The 20898-nt window shown below is 41.6% G+C and overlaps 1 protein-coding gene across 2 annotated transcripts in view; it reads left to right on the forward strand.

The window, feature by feature from the left end:
- The window catches only part of ATP13A4 (ATPase 13A4), a 153985-nt gene that overhangs the window by 20640 nt on the left and 112447 nt on the right, over positions 1-20898 (forward strand). For both annotated transcript variants that reach the window (XM_040349525.1, XM_040349526.1), the window contains 5 exons: positions 5153-5223; positions 6225-6305; positions 7713-7782; positions 12416-12550; positions 14340-14412. In XM_040349525.1, the coding sequence (XP_040205459.1) occupies positions 5153-5223; positions 6225-6305; positions 7713-7782; positions 12416-12550; positions 14340-14412 (430 nt within the window). The remainder of the gene's footprint in view (positions 1-5152; positions 5224-6224; positions 6306-7712; positions 7783-12415; positions 12551-14339; positions 14413-20898) is intronic.

The raw sequence follows: 20898 nt of genomic DNA on the forward strand, positions 1-20898 counted from the left end.
GATACTCTGCATTAGATACTTTAGGGAAAGGTTCCTGATTGTTCTTGTAGGGAAAGAAATATATAGGAGTCACTCACAGTAATGCAAGGCTTTCTCCCTGGTGTGGAGAAAGCCTCTTGAGGGAGGAGGGGGCGAGCAGGCAAGTCAGGACACTCTCTACTTTGCAGATAGAGAAAGGAGCTATGTGTTAGTGGGCTTCCTGACACTCCTGCTCGCCCCCTCCCCCTCGAGGCTTTCTCCACACCAGGAAGAAAGCCTTGCATTATGGTGTGTAGTTACAGACAGAAGAACAGGAAGCGAGGATTTCTCAGAAGAAATAAGGACATTTAAAAGCAAAATCGAAGGATGAGGTAAGTAAAGGAGGACTGCACTAAGGTAAAGGAAGCTATTTAGGGAATTTTTTTTTACCTTTACAACCCCTTTAAAACATTTTGACAGTGTCCTTGGATTAAATCTTAGCAATTTTTGTATATTTGTTGTGTAGCTAAAATAGGAATGGACAAACCTGAATACGTATAACTAGATGTGTGACCCTTTGCCTTGTGTCTAAATGTGTCATGAATGGTCAGGATCCGTGTTGAAACTTTGATTTGCATGTAGCCACTTGTAAATAATTTGAAACCACATGTAAATATAGGCACTAGTGTTCAAATGCACAGCAAGGAGAATTTGACTCACTCATGGTCATTTTGAGAAAACGGGAAATAATTTCCTGTTTGCATTATTTTTAGGAACAGAAGGTTCATCCATTTCTCATTTCATTACACTCAAAAAATGATATATTATGTTACTACTGTCATCACTGATTAATGTTTTATCCACATAGTGATTTTAGTTTTTTGTGAACTCAACAGGAATAGATTTATGTATGGATTATGGTCTAGGGTGTTAACTGGTTATAATTAGTAACACATTCCATTGTAGAATACAAGTTCTCTGACTGCCAGGCAGCCTGGTCCTCATTGTTGATAACTTTCCCTGCATGTGAATTTTCTTGTTGGTGGATAGGGTTGCCACCTTTTCTTCAAGCCAAACCCGAACACTTTAGCGGCGCACGGCATGGCACCCCAACCGCGGTGAGATTTTGCAGTGATTGTCACCCGACAAATCGCGGCAAAATCACATAAACAGAATTGTGGGATGCCTCCCATCCAAAATAAGTTTTGCTTCGTGATTGGGGTGCCATTATCCCCCTCCCCTCCTATTACAAATCTTCTTCCCCCTACCAGCACAAATCTTCCTGCCTCCAATACCCCCATGGCAGCCGACAGGGGGTATCACGGGGCCCCAGCACACAGGGGGCCCCGGACAGCAAGGGGTTCGGAGCAGTGGGCGTGGGGTGCAAATACAGAGGAGGGGGGTGCAAATACAGAGGAGGGGGGTGCAAATACAGAGGAGGGGGGTAATTACAGAGATAGGGGGCAATTAGAGGAGGGGGATGCAAATACAGAGGAGTGGGGTGCAAATACAGAGGAGGGGGGAATTACAGGGGGGGTGCACAGAGGAGGGGGGACAATTACAAAGGAGGGGGGAAATACAGAGGAGGGGGGTGGAAATACAGAGGAGGGTGCAAATACAGAGGAGATAGTAGCAAACACAGAGGAGGAGGGTGCAAACACAGAGGAGGGGGGTGCAAATACGGAGAGGGGGGCAAACACAGAGGAGTCAAAACATAAGGGAGAGAGGTGACAGGCAGCTGCTGGTACGGAAGTTTTTAATACAATAAATGCTTAAAAACAATCCACTCACTCTTAATGTTAGAGCTGTAGGCATGTCAGTCTGTAAAGTTCGCTGTCCCCTCCGATCCACGCTGCTGTTTCACTGAATCGCTGGAGGAAACAGAGAGCCGCGGGAAACTCATGTGAACTGTCAGCCTCTGATGATGGAGGCGTGGTTAAGCCTCCGGAACGCTCTGATTGGTCACAGCACCCCAGACTGACAGCTCACTGCAGTTTCCCCACGGCTCTGTATCCTTGGCTTCCTCAAGCAAATCAGTGAAACAGCAGCGTGGATCGGAGGGGAGAATGGGACAGCTGACTTCACAGACTGACATGCCTACAGCTCTAACATGAAGAGTGAGTGGATAGTTTTTAAGCATTTATTTTATTAAAAACTTCCGCAGCAGCTGCCTGTCGCCTCTCTCTCTCTCCCTTATGTTTAAATTGCTCTGTAATTGCTTCCCCACCCGCCGCTACAATCCCCCTGCTGTCCTGGGGCTCATAAAAGGAGGCCCCATGGTATCCCCTGTCAGCTGGAAATGGTGTCCGGGTGTGAGGCAGAGGTAAACCCGGGCACAGCTGGATTGTGCACTTCACAAATGCAGTTGCTTTAACTTCCCCAGAGCTTAGTGAATGTGGTGAAGTTCTGCTGATTTCCATCATCCAATCACGTGCAAGCAAAACTGCTGTGTGTGTTGTGTGTTTGCCTTTAGTAAATCCACTCCCCAGTATATGCAGAGTAAGAAATCTCTGTAAGGAACCCAGCAGGTCAGCATGGGTGGACCTCGGAAGCTACAGTGGGGGGCTGTAAGATGGAGGCTTGGTCCTACACAATGGGGATACCAAGTTTTGGTATGTGTACAGATAACTTGTTGGTTGACTTCAACACTTCAGTTGCTAAAGGAAACCTGTTAGGACCTGGGCTTGAACCTGGGACCTCTGGTGTGTCTGGTGGTGACTCTGCTTGCTGAGCCACCTGGAATGCTGGACAGCTCCTTGGATAGTTCCTTAGACAATTCCTTGAATGATTTTGTCTTGAATCTTGTTTGCCTTGAACCCTTTGCTCCTCCCATGAACTTCCTGATTTAAGCCATGTCCCTGCACTTCCTGGTTGCCAGAATATTGTGCCTTCACCAGCCAATATCTTGCTCCTGTCTCTCCTGCTGCCGACCGTATCTTTGCTACCATTCGCTACCGACATTTGGCTCGTCCCCCCGAGTACGCTTCTGCTGAATCACAACCTGCAACTATTTTAGAGTTACCACCTTATCCCTTTAAACCCGAACACATATGAATTACACAGGTTCTGAGGCTAATTTAATGCAGATACGGTAAGTCACCAAGTGAGTTTAATTACCATCTTAATCAGCCTCAGAATCTGTGTCATTAATATGTGTTCAGTTTTAAAGGGATGAGGTGGCAACCCTAAACTATTTGTTACCGACTTTTGGCTCGTTCCATGACTACGCTTCTGCTTTATCCCTTCCTGTTATGTCTGCTTTCGGACCCTGGCTTGCTCACCTCCTGGTGGGGCTATCCTGAGGACCGCAACCTGGCACTAACACGCAGAAAAGCCCATCTCCACCATCAGTGTGAATACCTGCTCTGCTGCTATAGCTACTGGCTTCTGTTTTCTTTGGCTGCAATTGTTTTTATTGTAGACCTATACTTAAAGTTGTATAAAAGAAAAAACTTACTTTAGCATAAAATTCCCGATAAGAAGCGGCAGAGTACTTTTGCACATGTAACCACACATCTGGAGGAACCTCTGAATTACTAGCCTATCAAAAATTTCACATCATTACTGACATACCTAAACCACTGCTGCCTGCAGGGAGTTGGGTGGAAGATGGAGAAGCAGTGCTGAGGGAGGCTGTCGTTTCACCCTTGAGGGTTCCCTTTCTCAGGGGGAATGCAAGGTAGTGCTCCATCACTTTAAATGTGGTGCAATAACTAACTGCCGCAGGGGTTAGTTAGTGGATCTGTGGCTAATGGGGTGTAATATCTAATACAGTAATGGTGCTACACTGTTAGGTGCCAACATATGAAATATAGAGTAAGAAAGTGAATTTGGATACATTTAGGCGTTCATTAGGTGTGTTCTTCTAAAATTATATATGTATAAAAATCTTGTGCAAATGAAAAGACAAAATACGAAAAATAATATAAATCCTCAAGGTGAGCAATAATGTACCAATCAATGTCTATATAAAGGGTTACTACAACTAAAAGTACTAATAAAGTTCATACAAAGAATATTGGTGTATACACAACATAAAAACAAATAACCAAAATGTATAAGTCCATATACAGACCATTGTAGTCTGGTGTGGTGTTATCGGATGAGTGATATGTTCCTTCACTGTTCAAAACAGTGGATAAGTGACTGGTGTCTTTTCTTTTAAATGCTGCGACACCTAAGTGCTCTCAAGCCTCTCACCTTACTGCTGTAAGGTAACAACATGAGCTGATAGCGCTCTCTGAAGGTCCGTATATTTCCACCTGCCTCTAGAAATCCTTCTATGGTTAGCCCCTAACCCTTGTGGGTCTCTATGGTGGGTAGTGCCTCCTCTATGGTGGTCCTGGGGATCCCTCCCTTAAGTTTGGCGCCAGACACTTTGATGATATTCTCTGTGGTGTTGGTGTAGAAGGAAGAGATTCCCAATAGTATAATATTGTTTTTCCAAGTTTATTATAAAAAACGTTTTAGTTTTACTCAGTTTTTACAGCAGTTTTAAAACATTTACTCCACGAGCGGCGTGCTCGTACTCCTGCATCACTTCTGCAATGAATGTCACTCAATCCTATTGAAACGCACTGAACTCTGGACTGCAAACTGCAGCTGGACATGTGTGAACCCAGCCTTAGACCCTTGTTGCAATTCAAACTGCCAGCAAAAAACTGTAGCATGATAATTTCATTCAGCTGTATTCTGTTGTTATCTGATCTTAAAGGATCACTAAAGGATTTTTTTTTTAGCTAAATAGCTTCCTTTACCTTACTGCAGTACTGGTTTCATATCCTCATTGTTCGTTTTTGCTTTGAAGTAGCTATAATTCTGCTCTGATCTCCACACTTCCTGCTTGTCTGGCTCCTTATGAAACAACTCATGGGAGCTTCTCACTGTGGTCTAAGCTGTGTATCTAAAACTCCTCAGAACCAATCAGATTCATTTTAAAAACAAAACACTGCCCTGGATTTGTTTGTTTTTGTTCTGTGGGTCTCTTTACTTAGCATAAACATGAAACCAGTTTAAAACCGAAAGTGAAACTAGAGGCACATTATATGATAGAATTTAATCTATTTTTAATTATTTTTAAAAGGAATCCGTTCACTTTTATGTCTCTATACCCTGTAAACAGTCATTTCAGCAAAAAAAATGTTTTCCTTTAGTGACCCTTTAAGTTTCTAAGGTATGCTTTTGTTTTCTGTAGGTTAGATATATACAAGTGCAGAAAATCCGTTACATATGGGATGGAAGTGAAAAACTGTTTGCTAAAGCAGGGTAAGTTTCTGTGAATACCTTCTTTGGGATAGCAAGTAACATTATCCCAAGTAGGGATGAGCCGAACACCCCCCCATTCAGTTCGCACCAGAACCTGCGAACAGACCAAAAGTTTGTGTGAACTTTAGATCCCCATTGAAGTCAATGGGACTCGAACGTTTGAAATCTAAAGTGCTAATTTTAAATATGCAAGTTATTGTCCTAAAAAGTGTTTGGGGATCCGGGTCCTGCCCCTGGGGACATGTATCAATGCAAAAAAAGTTGTAAAAACTGCAGTTTTTTCAGGAGCAGTGATTTTAAATGACTTTTTATTCTTCAGAAATGACACTTTGTGCAGGGACAGTTCTAAGCAGGGAAACAAGCGCTGCTTTACAGGCATACTTTAAACGCCCTCTAGGTACGAAATTTAAAGGAATATTTCACTTTTATAGTTTCACTTTAAGCATTATTAAAATCACTGCTCCCAAAAAAAACGGTAGTTTTTTAAAACTTTTTTTGCATTGATACATGTCCCCTGGGGCAGGACCCAGGTCCCCAAACACTTTTTTTTAACAATAACTTGCATATAAGCCTTTAAAATTAGCACTTTAGATTTCTTCCATAGACTTTTCCAGGGTGTTCTGCGGCTCTTCGAATTTGCCGCGAACACCCCAAATTGTTCGCTATTCGGCGAACATGAGTTCGACTCGAATTCGAAGCTCATCCCTAATCCCAATAGGGAAAGGGATATCACCGCTCCAGGTAGGTCAAATGAAGGTAAAAGCCTTTCATCCAGATTAGATGCCCCGGGTGCTGGCAATGCATGTGACAATGCAAATGGGAAGAAATTCTGGACAGCCGAACACTCCAAAAAATTTTTTTGCCTTTATTCAAAAATTTTTTTTTAAAAATACATGCCACAGCAGATCCGAACAGGCTGAAGATCTGATGCGTTTCACACTAACAAACAGTGCTTAGTCATAGCCCATTTTCCCAAGATAACAGTTGGTATTATTTTTCAGAGTCCTGGAAGATTATTACACGTGTTCCTCTATACATGAAAACTTTGGAGGTGGATTTGCCCAAGAGGAGCAGGATGTCAGGTAAAGATATTTAACCTACCAAGTAGTTATAAAGGGGAACTATAATGTATTTTATGGTATATAAAGTGACTCATGCTAATGAAACATGGGGAAAATTGGAAATAAAGTGATTTTGCAGTCATTAGAGAAAAAGAAAGGAGGAAAACGAAGTCCTGAAGAACGATGAAGAGAAGGTTGGAATGAAACCAAGATGATTAAGGAATTGAGTAAGACTTTTTTAAAGGAGGGCTGGCCTGAAAGATGCTAATAGAAGTGCTACAAAAACATTGGGTAACTCTTGGCAGCACATATTAGGAGTTGAGAGGAATTCAATAGTTAAAAAAAAGACTTCTCAATTACTCGGAGTCTGTGGATAGCCCTCTATGGCAGAAGTTTTGGCAAAAAGTGACTTGCATTTGGAAGTCTGCCAGTGATTCCAACACAAGACTGCTGTGATCATCTTCTCCCATTCTTGGTACATATATGTATTAAATACATATACTATCAAAACCCTATAATCATTTCTCTATTGATTTATAGCCATGGGTTCCATCAAACAATGTTTATATGGCATTATAGAAAATGCGTGCGATAATAAGCACCCCTGATGCTTTTATCCCTAGCTAGTTGACGCCTACATTTCCACAATTTAAATTCTATATTTGTGTTTATCTTAAAGAGAATCAATTATCTATGCAGTTTTTTGTGCTTTGTGTGATTGGATTGAAAGATTTTAGTGCCAAGCACTGGCAGAGGCTGTAGAATCTCAGAACAATCTACTCAAAGGCAGTCAGTGTCAGCACGGCTGGTAAAGCTACTTGTAATTATCTTCAGTCATTGACATTACCAACCTAGAACTGCTATGTTTGAAGATCTTGTAAATATTTGTTAAGTGCAGGTTGCATTTTTTTTGCACAATAATACTAACTTAACAGGTTAGTTCAGAAGTAACTTAAACATTCAGCTTTCTCTTGACATTAGAAACATTTTTATTAAGTGAGACGTTCACAAAATATTGTAATATTCGGTATAATACAATACCAAGAAAAAAGTTACCCATCACAAATGCTATGGTAAATTAAAGCGGTATTAAACCCAAAACCAAAGATGTAAATGCATTTCTTGCCAATCATTGGGATGTGGTGGCTGCATTTGTTTTCTTTTCTTTTGCACTTTCCCCTCTGTTTTCACCTGGTGATCTGGCCAGTAATGCACCACCTGTATTAGTGGGACACAACTCCTAGATAAATGAGCACAGCAGACGGTGGGTGGAAGTTAAAAAGCCTAAAAAAGGAAACTAATACAGCAATCACATCTAAGAATTAGTAAGCAGCAATATAATAAATGCTTGCTTTTGGGTTTAATACCACTTTTTAATCTTACTGATTGAACATGTGAAAACAAAATTGCCCTGTGCTTTACTTCTAGGAGGCTCATCTGTGGACCGAATATAATTGATGTCGGTATTACTCCAATATGGAAACTACTCTTTAAAGAGGTAACATTATCAAGTTATAATTGTTTTAGAACATGCTGTCTATGTCTTCCACTCTCTCCTGCCATTTTGACAATATTGCAGAAAAAGGCACCCCAATGTCCCATGCTTGGGTTCTAAGCGGTTATAAAAATATTCCTGCACAAAATAAAACGCCTCATTATAACTGCAGTTTTGTGGGAGTTTATGTTGCAGTAGTGAGTCTCTGTTTTCCTGTTGGGTACTTTCCAAATGTTTGACTAAGTTAGTCTTCATTTCCTTGTATGTTCTTATAAATATTATCCAAGCACAGGTACCTGTGGCTCGGTTGTATGTGTATGTATATATGTCCACATAGCAACAAAAGAGGATGCATTTTGTGTTTCACATTTTTTGGCCTTTTTTTTGCACTAAGGCTATGCATTCCTTTATTTATACCTTAATATATGCATATCTGTGTAGCGCTGGTCTCCCAATGAGTCGGGCGCTATTGTAAATTTAGGGATGTCTGAGCCAATAGTTGGGCTTAGACTTTGCTAATACTATTTAAATTAGCCTCTGTTCTAGCTGTGGTTGTGCTCGGTAGAAGTTTTCCCCTGTTGCCTGTAGGTGGCGTTACCACCTCAGGCCCATGTTGGAACTCGGGCGAACCATGGTGTGTTAAGTGACCCTTCTCGGCAGCAGCCCAGTGGGAGTGGTGCCCCGCTGTGCATGCTGGGAAGGGATACTTAAGGGGCAGACGCCGTTTTTCGGGGTCCTTCACCTTGTGGCCCTCCTAGCGCGAGGTGCGTGTGTGATTTCAGCCCGGGACCATGTTGGTCCAAGGCTGTGCTCCTATCATGTAGGCCCAGCTATGCTGTCTGGGACCTATGGTTCTAGAAGGAATCCCAAGCTGTCCATCCAAGTGGGGGAAACTGCTTAACGAAGGAAACCGGGGGAGGACCTGCCCTGGAGGAGACAAGCAAGGCAAGCTGATGTCTCGGGATAGGCCTGGTGACCTCGGTAACTAAAGGGATCCAATACACAATTTGTCTTCTGTAAGACCGGAAGTCCTGTGACAGAGGATTCCTGGCTATCCATTTTATGTTTCTCAGACGGTCTGTGGCAGAGACTGTTTCTATACTGTCCGTGCATCACTCCGGCTGCTAGGCCATGTGAGAGGGGTCTATCCGGGTGAGCAATACCCACTCAGGAGTGAGTGGCGAACATTGGAACTTTGAATACTTTTTGTGCATTCTGTACCGCGTACCTGAACCTTCCCCTTCTCTCTATACTCTCTACATCCTTCACAAGTTTTATGCAGTTAAAATAAAACAGAAGGTTTTACATCTTGTGTGGACATTGCAATTACTAAAGACTTTCTTCCCTAGACAACGAACTTAGAGGTAATTTTATTGGGATTGTATGTGATAGACCAACACAACGTGGCACATAATTGTGAAGTAAAAAGAAAATGATTAATGGTTTTCCATTTTTTTTTCTTACAAATATCTGGAAAGTGTGACGTGCATTTGTATTCAGCCCCGTTTACTCTGATACCCCCAACTAAAATCTAGTTAAACCAATTGCCTTCAGAAGTCACCTAATTAGTGAATAGAATCCAGCTGTGTGTAATTCAATCTCGGTATAAATACAGCTGTTCTGGGAAGCCCTCAGAGGTTTGTTAGAGAACCTTAGTGAACAAACCGCATCATGAAGGCCAATGAAACACACCAGATAGTTCAGGGATAAAGTTGTGGAGAAGTGTCAAAGCAGGGTTAGGTCCTAAAAAATATCTTAAGGTTTGAACATCTCATGAAGCGCTGTTCAATCTATTATCTGAAAATGGAAAGTGTATGGCACAACTGCAAACCTGCCAAGACATGGCCGTCCACCTAAACTGACCGGCCGGTCAAGGAGAGCATTAATCAGAGAAGCAGCCTAAAGGTCCATGGTAACTCTGGAGGCACTGCTGAGATCCACAGATCAGGTGGGAGAATCTGTCCACAGGACAACTATCAGTCGTGCACTTCACAAATCTGGCCTTTTATGGAAGAGTGGCAAGAAGAAAGCCATTGTTGAAAGAAAGCCATAAGGAAGTTCCATTTGCAGTTTGCCAGAAGCCATGTGGGGGACACAGCAAACATGTGGAGGAAGGTGCTCTGGTCAGATGAGACCAAAATTTTACTTTTTGGCCTAAAAGCAAAACGCCATGTGTGGCGGAAAACTAACACTGCACATCACAGTGAACGCACCATCCATGAGCTATGTGTGGCGGAAAACTAACACTGCACATCACAGTGAACGCACCATCCATGAAACAGGGAGACTGGCTAGAAAACTTGAGACTGGGGCAGAGGTTCACCTTCTACAAGGACAACTACCCTAAACATACAAACAGAGCTGCAATGGAACGATTTAGGTCAAAGCATACACATATTTTAGAATGGTCCAGTCAAAGTCCAGACCTAAATTTAATTGAGAATCTGTGGCAAGACTTGAAAATTGCTGTTTACAGACTCTCTCCATCCAATCTGACAGAGCTTGAGCTATTTTGCAAGTAAGAATGGGCAAAACTGGTAGATCCCCAAAAAGACATGCAGCTATAATTGCAGCGAAAGGTGGTTCTACGAAGTATTGACTCAGGGGCGCTGAATACAAATACACGCCACACTTTTCATATAGTTATTTGTAAAGAATGTTTAAAACCATTTATCCTTTTCCTTCCACTTCACAATTATGTGCCACTTTGTGTTGATCTATCACATAAAGTCCCAATAAAATACATTTACATTTTCTCTCGAAACCCTGTATAGTCTTTACTCGGAACCTGGAATAGTCATTAATACGTCCTTAAATGTGTTTTGTGTGTAGTATAAGTACCTGAATTTGACTTGCTAACAACAGTTTCTTGGAGCCCCTGTACAACAGAAAACAGAATTGGGAAAGAGTCGGCAGCACAATGAGCCAACCAGTTGTGCGTCAGTGCAAAAAAACATTCTGATACCCCATTATGGGATAATCCTAATATAGTGGACATTTTTAAACTTGACGGTTTCCTGGCTTGGAATCTGGCGGGTATTCATAAAATTGGCCAGTTGTACTGTATAGTGATAACATACTTAAGTAATTTCTTGAATTGCAGACTGAATTTAACCTTCCCAGACAGCAGTTTTATCGGTACGTTCAGGTCCGACATGCTCTTCAAGCTCAGAGCAGGACCTCTACTCTCTTACTTACCAATCACTCTTTAATAGACAATGTATTTTTTTGGTCGGGAGAAAAAGGGCTTAATATCTTATGTTTATTCCGGACTATAAGCATCTATGCAAGACTCTACGTCTTTTTCGAGTAGAAAGGGCTGGACAGAGGACTTGGGGGACATTACTGGCGAAGCTTGGGAATTATGTTTACAGGCAGGTCCACTTACTTCCGTATCGCAATCATATAGACTGTCTCATTTGTTTTTATTGCACAGGGCCTACCGTACGCCTATCCAGTTACATCGCTGGGGAAGGAGGCACTCATCTGTGTGCCCCAAACATTGTGGGGCAGAGGGGTCTCTCATTCACCTGATGTGGCGTTGTCCCAGGCTGCACCGGTACTGGGGTGATATTACCGAGGTTATTTCCTCGGTCTTTCAAGTTGGGGTCCCCTTGGACCCCCTGATATGCATTTTGGGAGCAATAGATGAAGAAGTTTACCCTCAGCCTATTAATCTTGCAGTGATTAGACTATTGTATCTAGCTCGAAAGTTGGTGGTCAGGTTCTGGCTATCCCCACATGTCCCGACCAAGAAACTATGGATAGACCAAGTCAATTACATCCTCATACGGGAACATTTAACATATCAGCATAGAAATGCAGCCAGGAAATTTCACAATATATGGAAGGCTTGATTGGAAACTCCAGAACTTGCTCCCCCGCGACTAGTTCTGACTCGGTTGCTGCAAGTTTGAGAGGTTCATGTATTTGAGTAGAGATTGGTCTGTACCGTAGTTATTTATCGAGCAAGCCTGGTAATTTATGTATCGATCATCTGTTTGTAGAGGGGGCAGGTCCAACTGAACGTGCAGTTTAAGGATGTTGCTGTTTACTAAGCGGCCTGTTGGCCCTTTGTTTGTTTTGTGTTGGATTGGCAGGGTTTTCCTGGCCGGTTCGGCACAATATTTTGTTATGTTATTTTATTTTTTGTTATGTGTCAGTACCGGTATATATATATATATTTTTTTTTTGTGTCAATGCATTGTTTTCTATGCACTTTGTGTCCTTGTTCTACAGTGGTACTTTTGTACTGTCTTTTTATGTAAGTTCAGTGTTATGTACTCTGTATTTCATTTTGATTGGCCCAATAAATCTTTTTCTGATTTAAAAAAAAGAAACATTCTGATAGAAGGAAAGAGCAGAGTGACAGGGAGATGAGCATAAAGCTTATCAGTCTAAGACCTTTTAAGTGTTACTGAATTTCCCCAGAGAAAAATCAGGTTTCCTGTCCTGCCTCAAAAGGTTTGTGCTGTGTTAGAGGGCTTTGTAGGTCTCATGGACAGAAATACTAATTCCCTGGAAGATAAAACAGCAATGTAGGTATTTCATCTATGTGTTTAGCTGTTTTCCTGCAGTTGAGATTTATCGTTCATTTAATTCTATTACATTTCTGAATAACTTTTTATTTTTGTAGGTGTTGAGCCCATTTTATGTGTTCCAGCTGTTCAGTGTGTGCCTATGGTTTGCTGAAGAATATATAGAATATTCCGTGGCCATTATTGTTATGTCATTAATTTGTATTGGCCTCTCTGTGTACACATTACGACAGGTATGTTTCCTGCTTTTGATTTTTTGTTAGAATTTATGCATTATGCCCTAGAGTGGATTAGATGCCATTATTCTGCGTATCGGCAGGGTCACCATTTACACAATGATAGAACAGTGTTTGTACATGTTGACCATATCTATCAAGCATGTTCCAAAATATCAAGTAAATTAAAAGTGTCTCCATCACATAAAAATCACAAAGGACACAATAAAACTATATTCAGTGTAATGAACGAATATAAAAAAGAATAAAAAAAATTAAAATAGTCCAGCAAATACACATCTAGTGGTGATCAATCGTGTATTGGAAATGTGACACCAATCTCTCAATAAGGCAAAGAAAGGAAGAATATCTTCTGGACAGCCGCACTCCAAATAAAATTGCCTTTATTGTAAAATCCAACACAGCACTACAAGTCACCGCACACTGAAAAGTTGACGCGTTTCACACTATACTTAGTGTTTAATCATGATTGAACACTAAGTATAGTGTAAAACGCGTCAGTTTCCAGTGTGCTGTGACTTGTAGTGCTGTATTGGATTTTACAATAAAGGCAATTTTATTTGGAGTGCGGCTGTCCAGAAGATATTCTTCCTTTCTTTGCCTTGTACTTGCATTGCCTGCAACAGTGGTTTCTGTGAGCAGGATCACTTTTGAAGAAGATCACACCTGAGCGGCTTCCCTTTCTGTTCGCACCAATCTCTGAATACCGTGTGCATTAATCCAAACCTCCACCCTGTGACAGCATGCAAGGCTTACCAGAGGGAATTAAGCACCCTTTATAGATGGGTCAATTCAAGCATGAGGTGATACAGTATCCTATTGTATAGCAGATCATCCCCGGCAGCTGTAGTGCACTTGAACCGGAATGCTCCTTCACATGCCGATATGTTATGGATAAAGAACCCCTCATAGTTTACTCTACTCTGTATAAAACATTTTGCTTTATTGTGTAAAATCATTACACTCACATGTCATCCAGTAAAACAGCCCTTTCTCAGAATAAAACTCAGACGAGTACACTAAACTGGCTTCCTAGACACTTCCGGTAACAATGTGATGATGTCACAGCTGGCTCCTTCCTACGCGCTTCGTCATATCTGACGTCATCTGGGGCATGGAGGCCACGCCGCGAGTCACTCAAAAATAGGAAGCAGGGAAACCAAGCCTCATTTTCAATTTTATTGCACTCCAAATGAGAAAAGCTTTTTAGTTTTATTCTGAGAAAGCACTGGAGAAACTAAAACTAGAGAGTGCAAAATCTGGTGCAGCACTCTGCATAGAAATCCATCAGCTTCCAAATTGTATTATGAAAGCTTAATTGAACAAGCTGAAGTTAGACTCTGATTGGCAATCTTGATCTCGTGAATGTGCTGCCAAATCTGACTATGTGTTGAATTGGCTGTATAACTATGATGCAGTTTTCCACTGATAAATGCATTCTTTTTTTAAATGCTTCTAATAATTGTAGGGTTGTGTGGTTTATAGCATTTTTCCACCCTATGCATTCACAGGGCTGTTTTGGCCCTAACACAGCTTTGCATTAGCAAACTAAGGCTATGCACACGCAAGCATCTATACCCCTTTCTGCATGTCTTTAACAATCTTCTTAGGAATCCATTTCCAAACCTATTTTCTACAGCAAGTAAAAGTATATTGAGCTACTGCTACTATGGTTAGGTAGGCAAAATTATTCACTAACTCTAGGTAAATTAGTAAGTAATTGATATGCTCTACTTTAAACCTTGCTGTGCTGGTCTAACACTTTACACCCTTCCCCCATTTACAGCAATCAGTTAGACTGCACAGACTAGTTGAATCTCATAATAACATCAAGGTTTCTGTGTATGGAAAACAGAAAGGTGAGTTGTATGTAGTGAAAAAAACATCACTCCCTGATTTCTTGCTAGCATTGAAAAAAGATTGCATATGCAAAATGTTCAAAGGAATTTTAAATGTTCATTGTATTAAATAAGACCATTGTTCATTTTTATTATATATATATATATATATATATATATATATATATATATATATATATATATATATATATATATATATATATATTTTTTTTTTTGATGAGGTGCTGTCTAATAACCTAAAATTGCAGAAGAAAGTGTTTAATGACCTGATTTAACAGACAGAAATGACTATTCTCCAGCATCTCTCCACATAAAATTTTTATGACAGAATTACCTGCATGTTACCTCAAGAAATCAGAATTTATTAAATGTTGAAACGTATTTGTACTTTTTTTTTATTGTAAAAAATGCTCTAGCAACTTTATAAATGTTAGAAAATATTATTCACCATGGAAAAAATAAATGTTTACTCTTTATTAATAGATCAATGTACAATAATTGGCACATTTGCATGTTTAACGGTTTTCGAGTTTCATTTTTGTTATAGTTACTATTGTCAGGAAATTCTAGTTACCAACTAATGAGTTTGCATACCATTTTTCAGCAGAGCTTTGGATAGGTTTACCAGTTTTGGATAGATTGGAAATGCAAATTAAGCTAGTTATTACATGAGTGTAAGGTGTAATATAGTAGTGTTTTATAAATGAAAATACAATTGTAGCGCTACCCCCGCAGGAGCCGCTGGTTGTTTTTTGGGATTGGCATATTAAGTTACCTCTTACCGTTGTCTAGAGGTGAAGTGGGTGAGTAGATTAGTGAGCGAATGTCCAGACAATAAGTAAAGGTTTTTCTGAATGCTTTATTCTCGGCCCAACATGACCAACATCAACGTGAGGTTGAGAGGAAAGGTTGATGAAGCAATAGAGAACTTTGCAGTATCAGGCCTGGATATGAAGCAAGCAATCCTGCTCTCAGTAGTAATAAACACAGTTCGTCGCCACTCCAGCCAGAGTGGGTGAAGTAGCCCCGGACAAACTCCTGCCACGAGTTTGGCAGCCGAATCGCTACTTTAAGGTTTTTGGGAGGAACAGGTCTCTGCCACAGACCTGGCTCTAGGGACCTCTGCCACAGGCCTAGTACTTGGATGAGCTGAACGGATTGAGCGAATCCTCCCAGTAAATTAAGTCAGGGTCACCGGGTGACAGTTGAAGTGTACCTGTCAATGTCCCGGTCACCAGATCCCCGATGGTTCGTTCAGGCCCCTCAGATAACCTGCCTCTGGGTTCTCCTTGAGCCAATCCCCCACCATTCAGCACATAGCTTGGGATCACTTCAATAGAGCCGGGGACCCAGCGAGTCATTGGGGCCCCTTTCAGCAACATGGAGCTCCGCGGTAGGCCATATCGCCGGGGTCTGTTGGATGCGCACACCCTAAAGGTGGGTGCCGCACCTGGAACCCGCGAAGAACCAACAAAAATGGCGTCTGCCACAGATATACCCTCCCCCAGCATGCCCCGCGAGGGAAAACTCCTCCAATTGGCTGCTGGGGAAAAGTGACTCTGCCAGAACCCCTCTAGCGCCAACTGTCGCCCAGGGGTGGGATCGACAACCCTGGAGTGCAGACTGACCTACAGGACAGTTCAGGAATGACAGCAGCCCATAAATTTAGCAAATCATGAATGGGAGCAAAAATAACTCTCCCATTCCCCACTAACTTTAGCGTAGTGCCCATACTGAAAGTAAGGGGGCGCTACACAATAAATAAAATCATCAAGATCCTTTACATATATACTGTTCCTCAAACAAATTATCCTACTGTAGGAGAGTCGCCGGTGTAATTTACAGAAATTGAAAACTACAAAAACCTGACTGACTACCAAACTCCAATAAACACATAAAGAATTTCAAAACCTCACACACCAGAATACCTGAACATTGTTTAAAATGTAATGTTTATTAATTCATATAAAATTAAAATAAAAAAGGAACAAAAATAAATCTTGATCAAGAGTGGGTTACAAAATAATGCCGCTACATCGGATGAGTATATATAGGTCAAACACTCCAATCATGGCATACTCCAATTATATTAAAATTGTATGTAAACATGAATGACAGTCCGTAAGGTCCACAAATATAAATATATAATTATCTATGATGATTATCTATATATGAATCATCAATCATATATGCAGATGGTGCAGTTTATACAACCCCAAAGTCCTGTGATAATGGTTACACAGAGTTTCCAATAAGGGTTAAACAATAACACATAATATGCGGACTGAACAGCCAAATAGACCACAAACAACCATGGCCCATATGTGCACATCGTCTTGGTAGTTGATAATACCATAAATACATTTATTAAAACTTCCATTGAAACTAGGAACAGTTACAATCTTGAACCACTGGGTAAAAACACAGGCCGAGAATGTGCTTATGATCAAAGTCATCTGTAATCCATTGCGAAAGGTAAGCCAACACCAGTCCGTTTCAGTCATCAGATCCTCCTAACGGCGCCGAGACCAAGAAGGCGGCCGCCAGGCTGGCTGATGAGAGGGGGATCAGACTGACCGGTGAGCCTGTGGAGGATCCTTCAGCGGATAAGGGACAGAGGCGGTGGTAGCGGGAGCGGTGAAAGCAAGAGCGGCGGCCAGATCCTACGCGGGCCAGTGACGTCAGACCAGCTGAGACGCTGGCGGGGGAAGACATGAAATGACGAGCTGCACGGCTAAGCCGTGACACCGAAACTCCCAAATAATCTTTTCACACGGGGGGTGTCTTTCAGCTGATGGTACATTGAAAGGTGTAAGATGAAATTAACACACTGTGACAAGAATGCATGACGCCATTCCACTGGGAGGGAGAATCCAACAGAACCACGGCTCCTGGGAAGCTACTAAAATGATGGTGATAAATGGCAAGATGGAGCCTGGTCTTACTGTGGTAGTCATGGGTAGCCTTGACGACGCGTTTCGCGCAACCTGCGCTTTGTCACAGTCAAGGAAAAAATGGCACCCAGGAGGATTTAAATGATAAAAAAGGCGGGAGAAAATTTAATTAAATTAAGGCGGGAACTTAAAAATGGGAGGAGCAATGAACAAGGGGGCTGCATTGAAACTAACTGGTGTTAACCCCCCGCTGCTCGATAAACATACAAATCTTAAGACCAATATAAATACATCTATCATTCAAATCCTGTTCATCAAACTAAATACAGACGTTCAACATAAGAAAAATATATGTATACAACATATGAAATATCTATATACATATAACAAGAAATGGCAATAGACAATAAAAATAAATAAATAATAAAAACAAAGAATTGGCATACATAGCCCATATCAGAAACTGTACTGAACCATAAAATGGTCCCCAGCCAGCTAAAATATCAAATTATCAAATGAAGCTACATTTCTCTAATGCCTCGTTTTAACCCCTTCGGAACCAAGGAGTCAAACATGTAGATCCAAAACACCTCCCTTTTACATAAGAGGGAGAATCTTTCATTAGTAGTTAACGTACCTTTAGGTAAAGTCTCTATCACAAAGACCTCTAAGAGTTTGATGTCCTTATTATGACATCTCTGAAAGTGTCCGATGGACTGTTTTCGTCGGACGAACCGATCGTGTGTGGGCCACATCGTTTTTTTTCCCCATTGGTGAAAAAACTTAGAACCTGTTTTAAAATTATCTGATGATTAAAAAAACGATAGAAAAAAAACGATCGTCTGTGGGCAAGTCCATTGGTTAAAAATCCACGCATGCTCAGAATCAAGTCGACGCATGCTCGGAAGCATTGAACTTCATTTTTCTCAGCACTTCGCAGTGTTCTGACACAAACAAATTTTTAACTGATGGTGTGTAGGCAAGACTGATGAAAGTCAGCTTCATCGGATATCTGATGAAAAAATCCATCGGTCTGTTTTCATCGGATGAACCGATCGTGTGTACGTGGCAATTTGAGGTCTTTGTGATAGAGACTATACCTAAAGGTACCTTAACTACTAATGAAAGATTCTCCCTCTTATGTAAACGGGAGGTGTTTTGGATCTACATGTTCGACTCCTTGGCCCCGAAAGGGTTAAACAAGGAGTTGGAGACATGTAGCCTCATTTGATAATTTGATATTTTAGCTGGCTGGGGACCATTTTATGGTTCAGTACAGTTTCTGATATGGGCTATGTATGCCAATTCTCATTGTTTTTATTATTATTATTTATTTTATTTTATTGTCATTTCTTGTTATATGTATATAGATATTTCATATATTGTATATATATATATATTTCTTATGTTGTATGTCTATTTAGTTTGACGAATATGATTTGAACGATAGATGTATTTATATTGGTCTTAATATTTGTATGTTTATCGGGCAGTGGGGGGTTAACACCAGTTAGTTTCAATGCAGCCCCCTTGTTCATTGCTCCTCCCGTTTAAGTTCCCGCCTTAATTTTTTTATCATTTAAATCCTCCTGGGTGCCATTTTTTTCTTGACTGTGACAAAGCGCAGGTTGCGCGAAACGCATCGTCAAGGCTACCCACGACTACCACAGTAAGACCAGGCTTGATCTTGCCATTTATTTACCATCATTTTAGTAGCTTCCCAGGAGCCGTGGTTCTGTTGGATTCTCCCTCCCAGTGGAATGGTGTCATGCATTCTTCCCACAATGTGCTAATTTCATCTTACACCTTTCACTATACCATCAGCTGAAGGACACCCCCGTGTGGAAAGATTTTTCGGGAGTTCCGGTATCACGGCTTAGCCGTGCGGCCCCTCGTCATTTCCTTTCCTTTCCTTTCTTCCCCCGCCAGCGTCTCAGCTGGTCTGACGTCACTGACCGGCGTACGATCTGGCCACCGCTCCCGCTACCACTGCCTCTGTCCCTCATCCGCTGAAGGATCCTCCACAGGCTCACCGGTCAGTCTGATCCCCCTCTCATCGGCCAGCCTGGCGGCTGCTGCCTTAGTCTCTGCACCGTTAGGAGGATCTGCTGACTGAAACGGACTGGTGTTGATTTACCGTTCGCAATGGATTACAGGTGACTTTGATCATAAGCAAATTCTCCGCCTGTGTTTTTACCCAGTGGTTCAAGTTTGTAACTGTTCCTAGTTTCAATGGAAGTTTTAATAAATGTATTTATGGTTTTATCAACTACCAAGTCTTCTTTTTTCCTGTCCATTGAGTGCTGGAAGTTTTGTGTATTTTTCTCTATATCCTTGGTCACCAGCTATGGTATTTCAGCTGCACATGGCTTTGTGAAACCTTCTCCATTGACACTTTGCCTCCCCACTATAGTTTGGATCTTCATCCCCTGCCACTGTTTAGCATTGGTATTTTGTGTTATCCATATGTGCACATCAACTGCTTGAAGTGGAACTATGCTTCATCTGAGCACCACAAACCAAAAATGTTAATATTCAAAGCAAACTCCCCTGTGTGTCTATGTCTCTCATGCTTTATTTTGTTGAGAAATTGCCCCCTAGCATTTCTGGCTGTGGCCATGAGTAAGGGCAGATCATTTATTTAGCAATTACTTCCTGGAATCCACCTGCAATTAGCTCAAATATGCATGCAGTAGGGTATGCTTAGCTGAGAAAGCCCCATCTCTCATCCTCCCCTACTAAAGACTCCTGGAATGTATGATATCATTTGCCTAGGCATGAAACCCAGGAAGTAACTAAAGAAATGTAAAAAAACTAAACCAAAATGTAAAACAAGTAAATCTAATATACTTTCCTATCTATTTACTAATGCTAGCCCAATGTACGGGCCAGAATTCCACAACTAGGGGAGACTGGCCCCAAAAAGAAAGGATGAGGGAACCAAACAATCTGTACATGGAAGGTTCAAATGCTAATCATTTAATATTGTAAGATATATGTAAATGGTTTTAAGTCATTGTAAGGTGGGAACTATGGGCCAGATTCAGGTACAAGTGCGGCGGTGTAACGTATCGTAGATACGTTACACCGCCGCATGTTTTCATCGCAAGTGCCTGATTCACAAAGCACTTGCGATGAAAACTACTCCGGCGTAAGACCGCGTAATTTAAATGGGCGTGTGCCATTTAAATTAGGCGCGTCGCCGCGCCGGACCTACTGCGCATGCTCCATTTTGTAACTCCCGCCGTGCTTTGCGCGAAGTGACGTAATTTTTTCGAACGGCGACGCGCGTAGCGTAATTCCGTATTCCCGGACGTGTTACGCAAACGACGTGAAATTTAAAATTTTGACGCGGGAACGACGGCCATACTTTAGACCGCAATACGTTTGCTGACTAAAGTTAAGGCACCAAAAACGACGACTAACTTTGCGACGGGAAACTAGACTAGCGGCGACGTAGCGAACGTGAAAAACCGTCGTGGATCGCCGTAACTCCTAATTTGCATACCTGACGCTGGTTTACGACGCAAACTCCCCCCAGCGGCGGCCGCGGTACTGCATCCTAAGATCCGACAGTGTAAAACAATTACAC

This window comes from Rana temporaria, chromosome 4 (genome assembly GCF_905171775.1).
Source record: "Rana temporaria chromosome 4, aRanTem1.1, whole genome shotgun sequence".
NCBI classification, from domain to species: domain Eukaryota; kingdom Metazoa; phylum Chordata; class Amphibia; order Anura; family Ranidae; genus Rana; species Rana temporaria.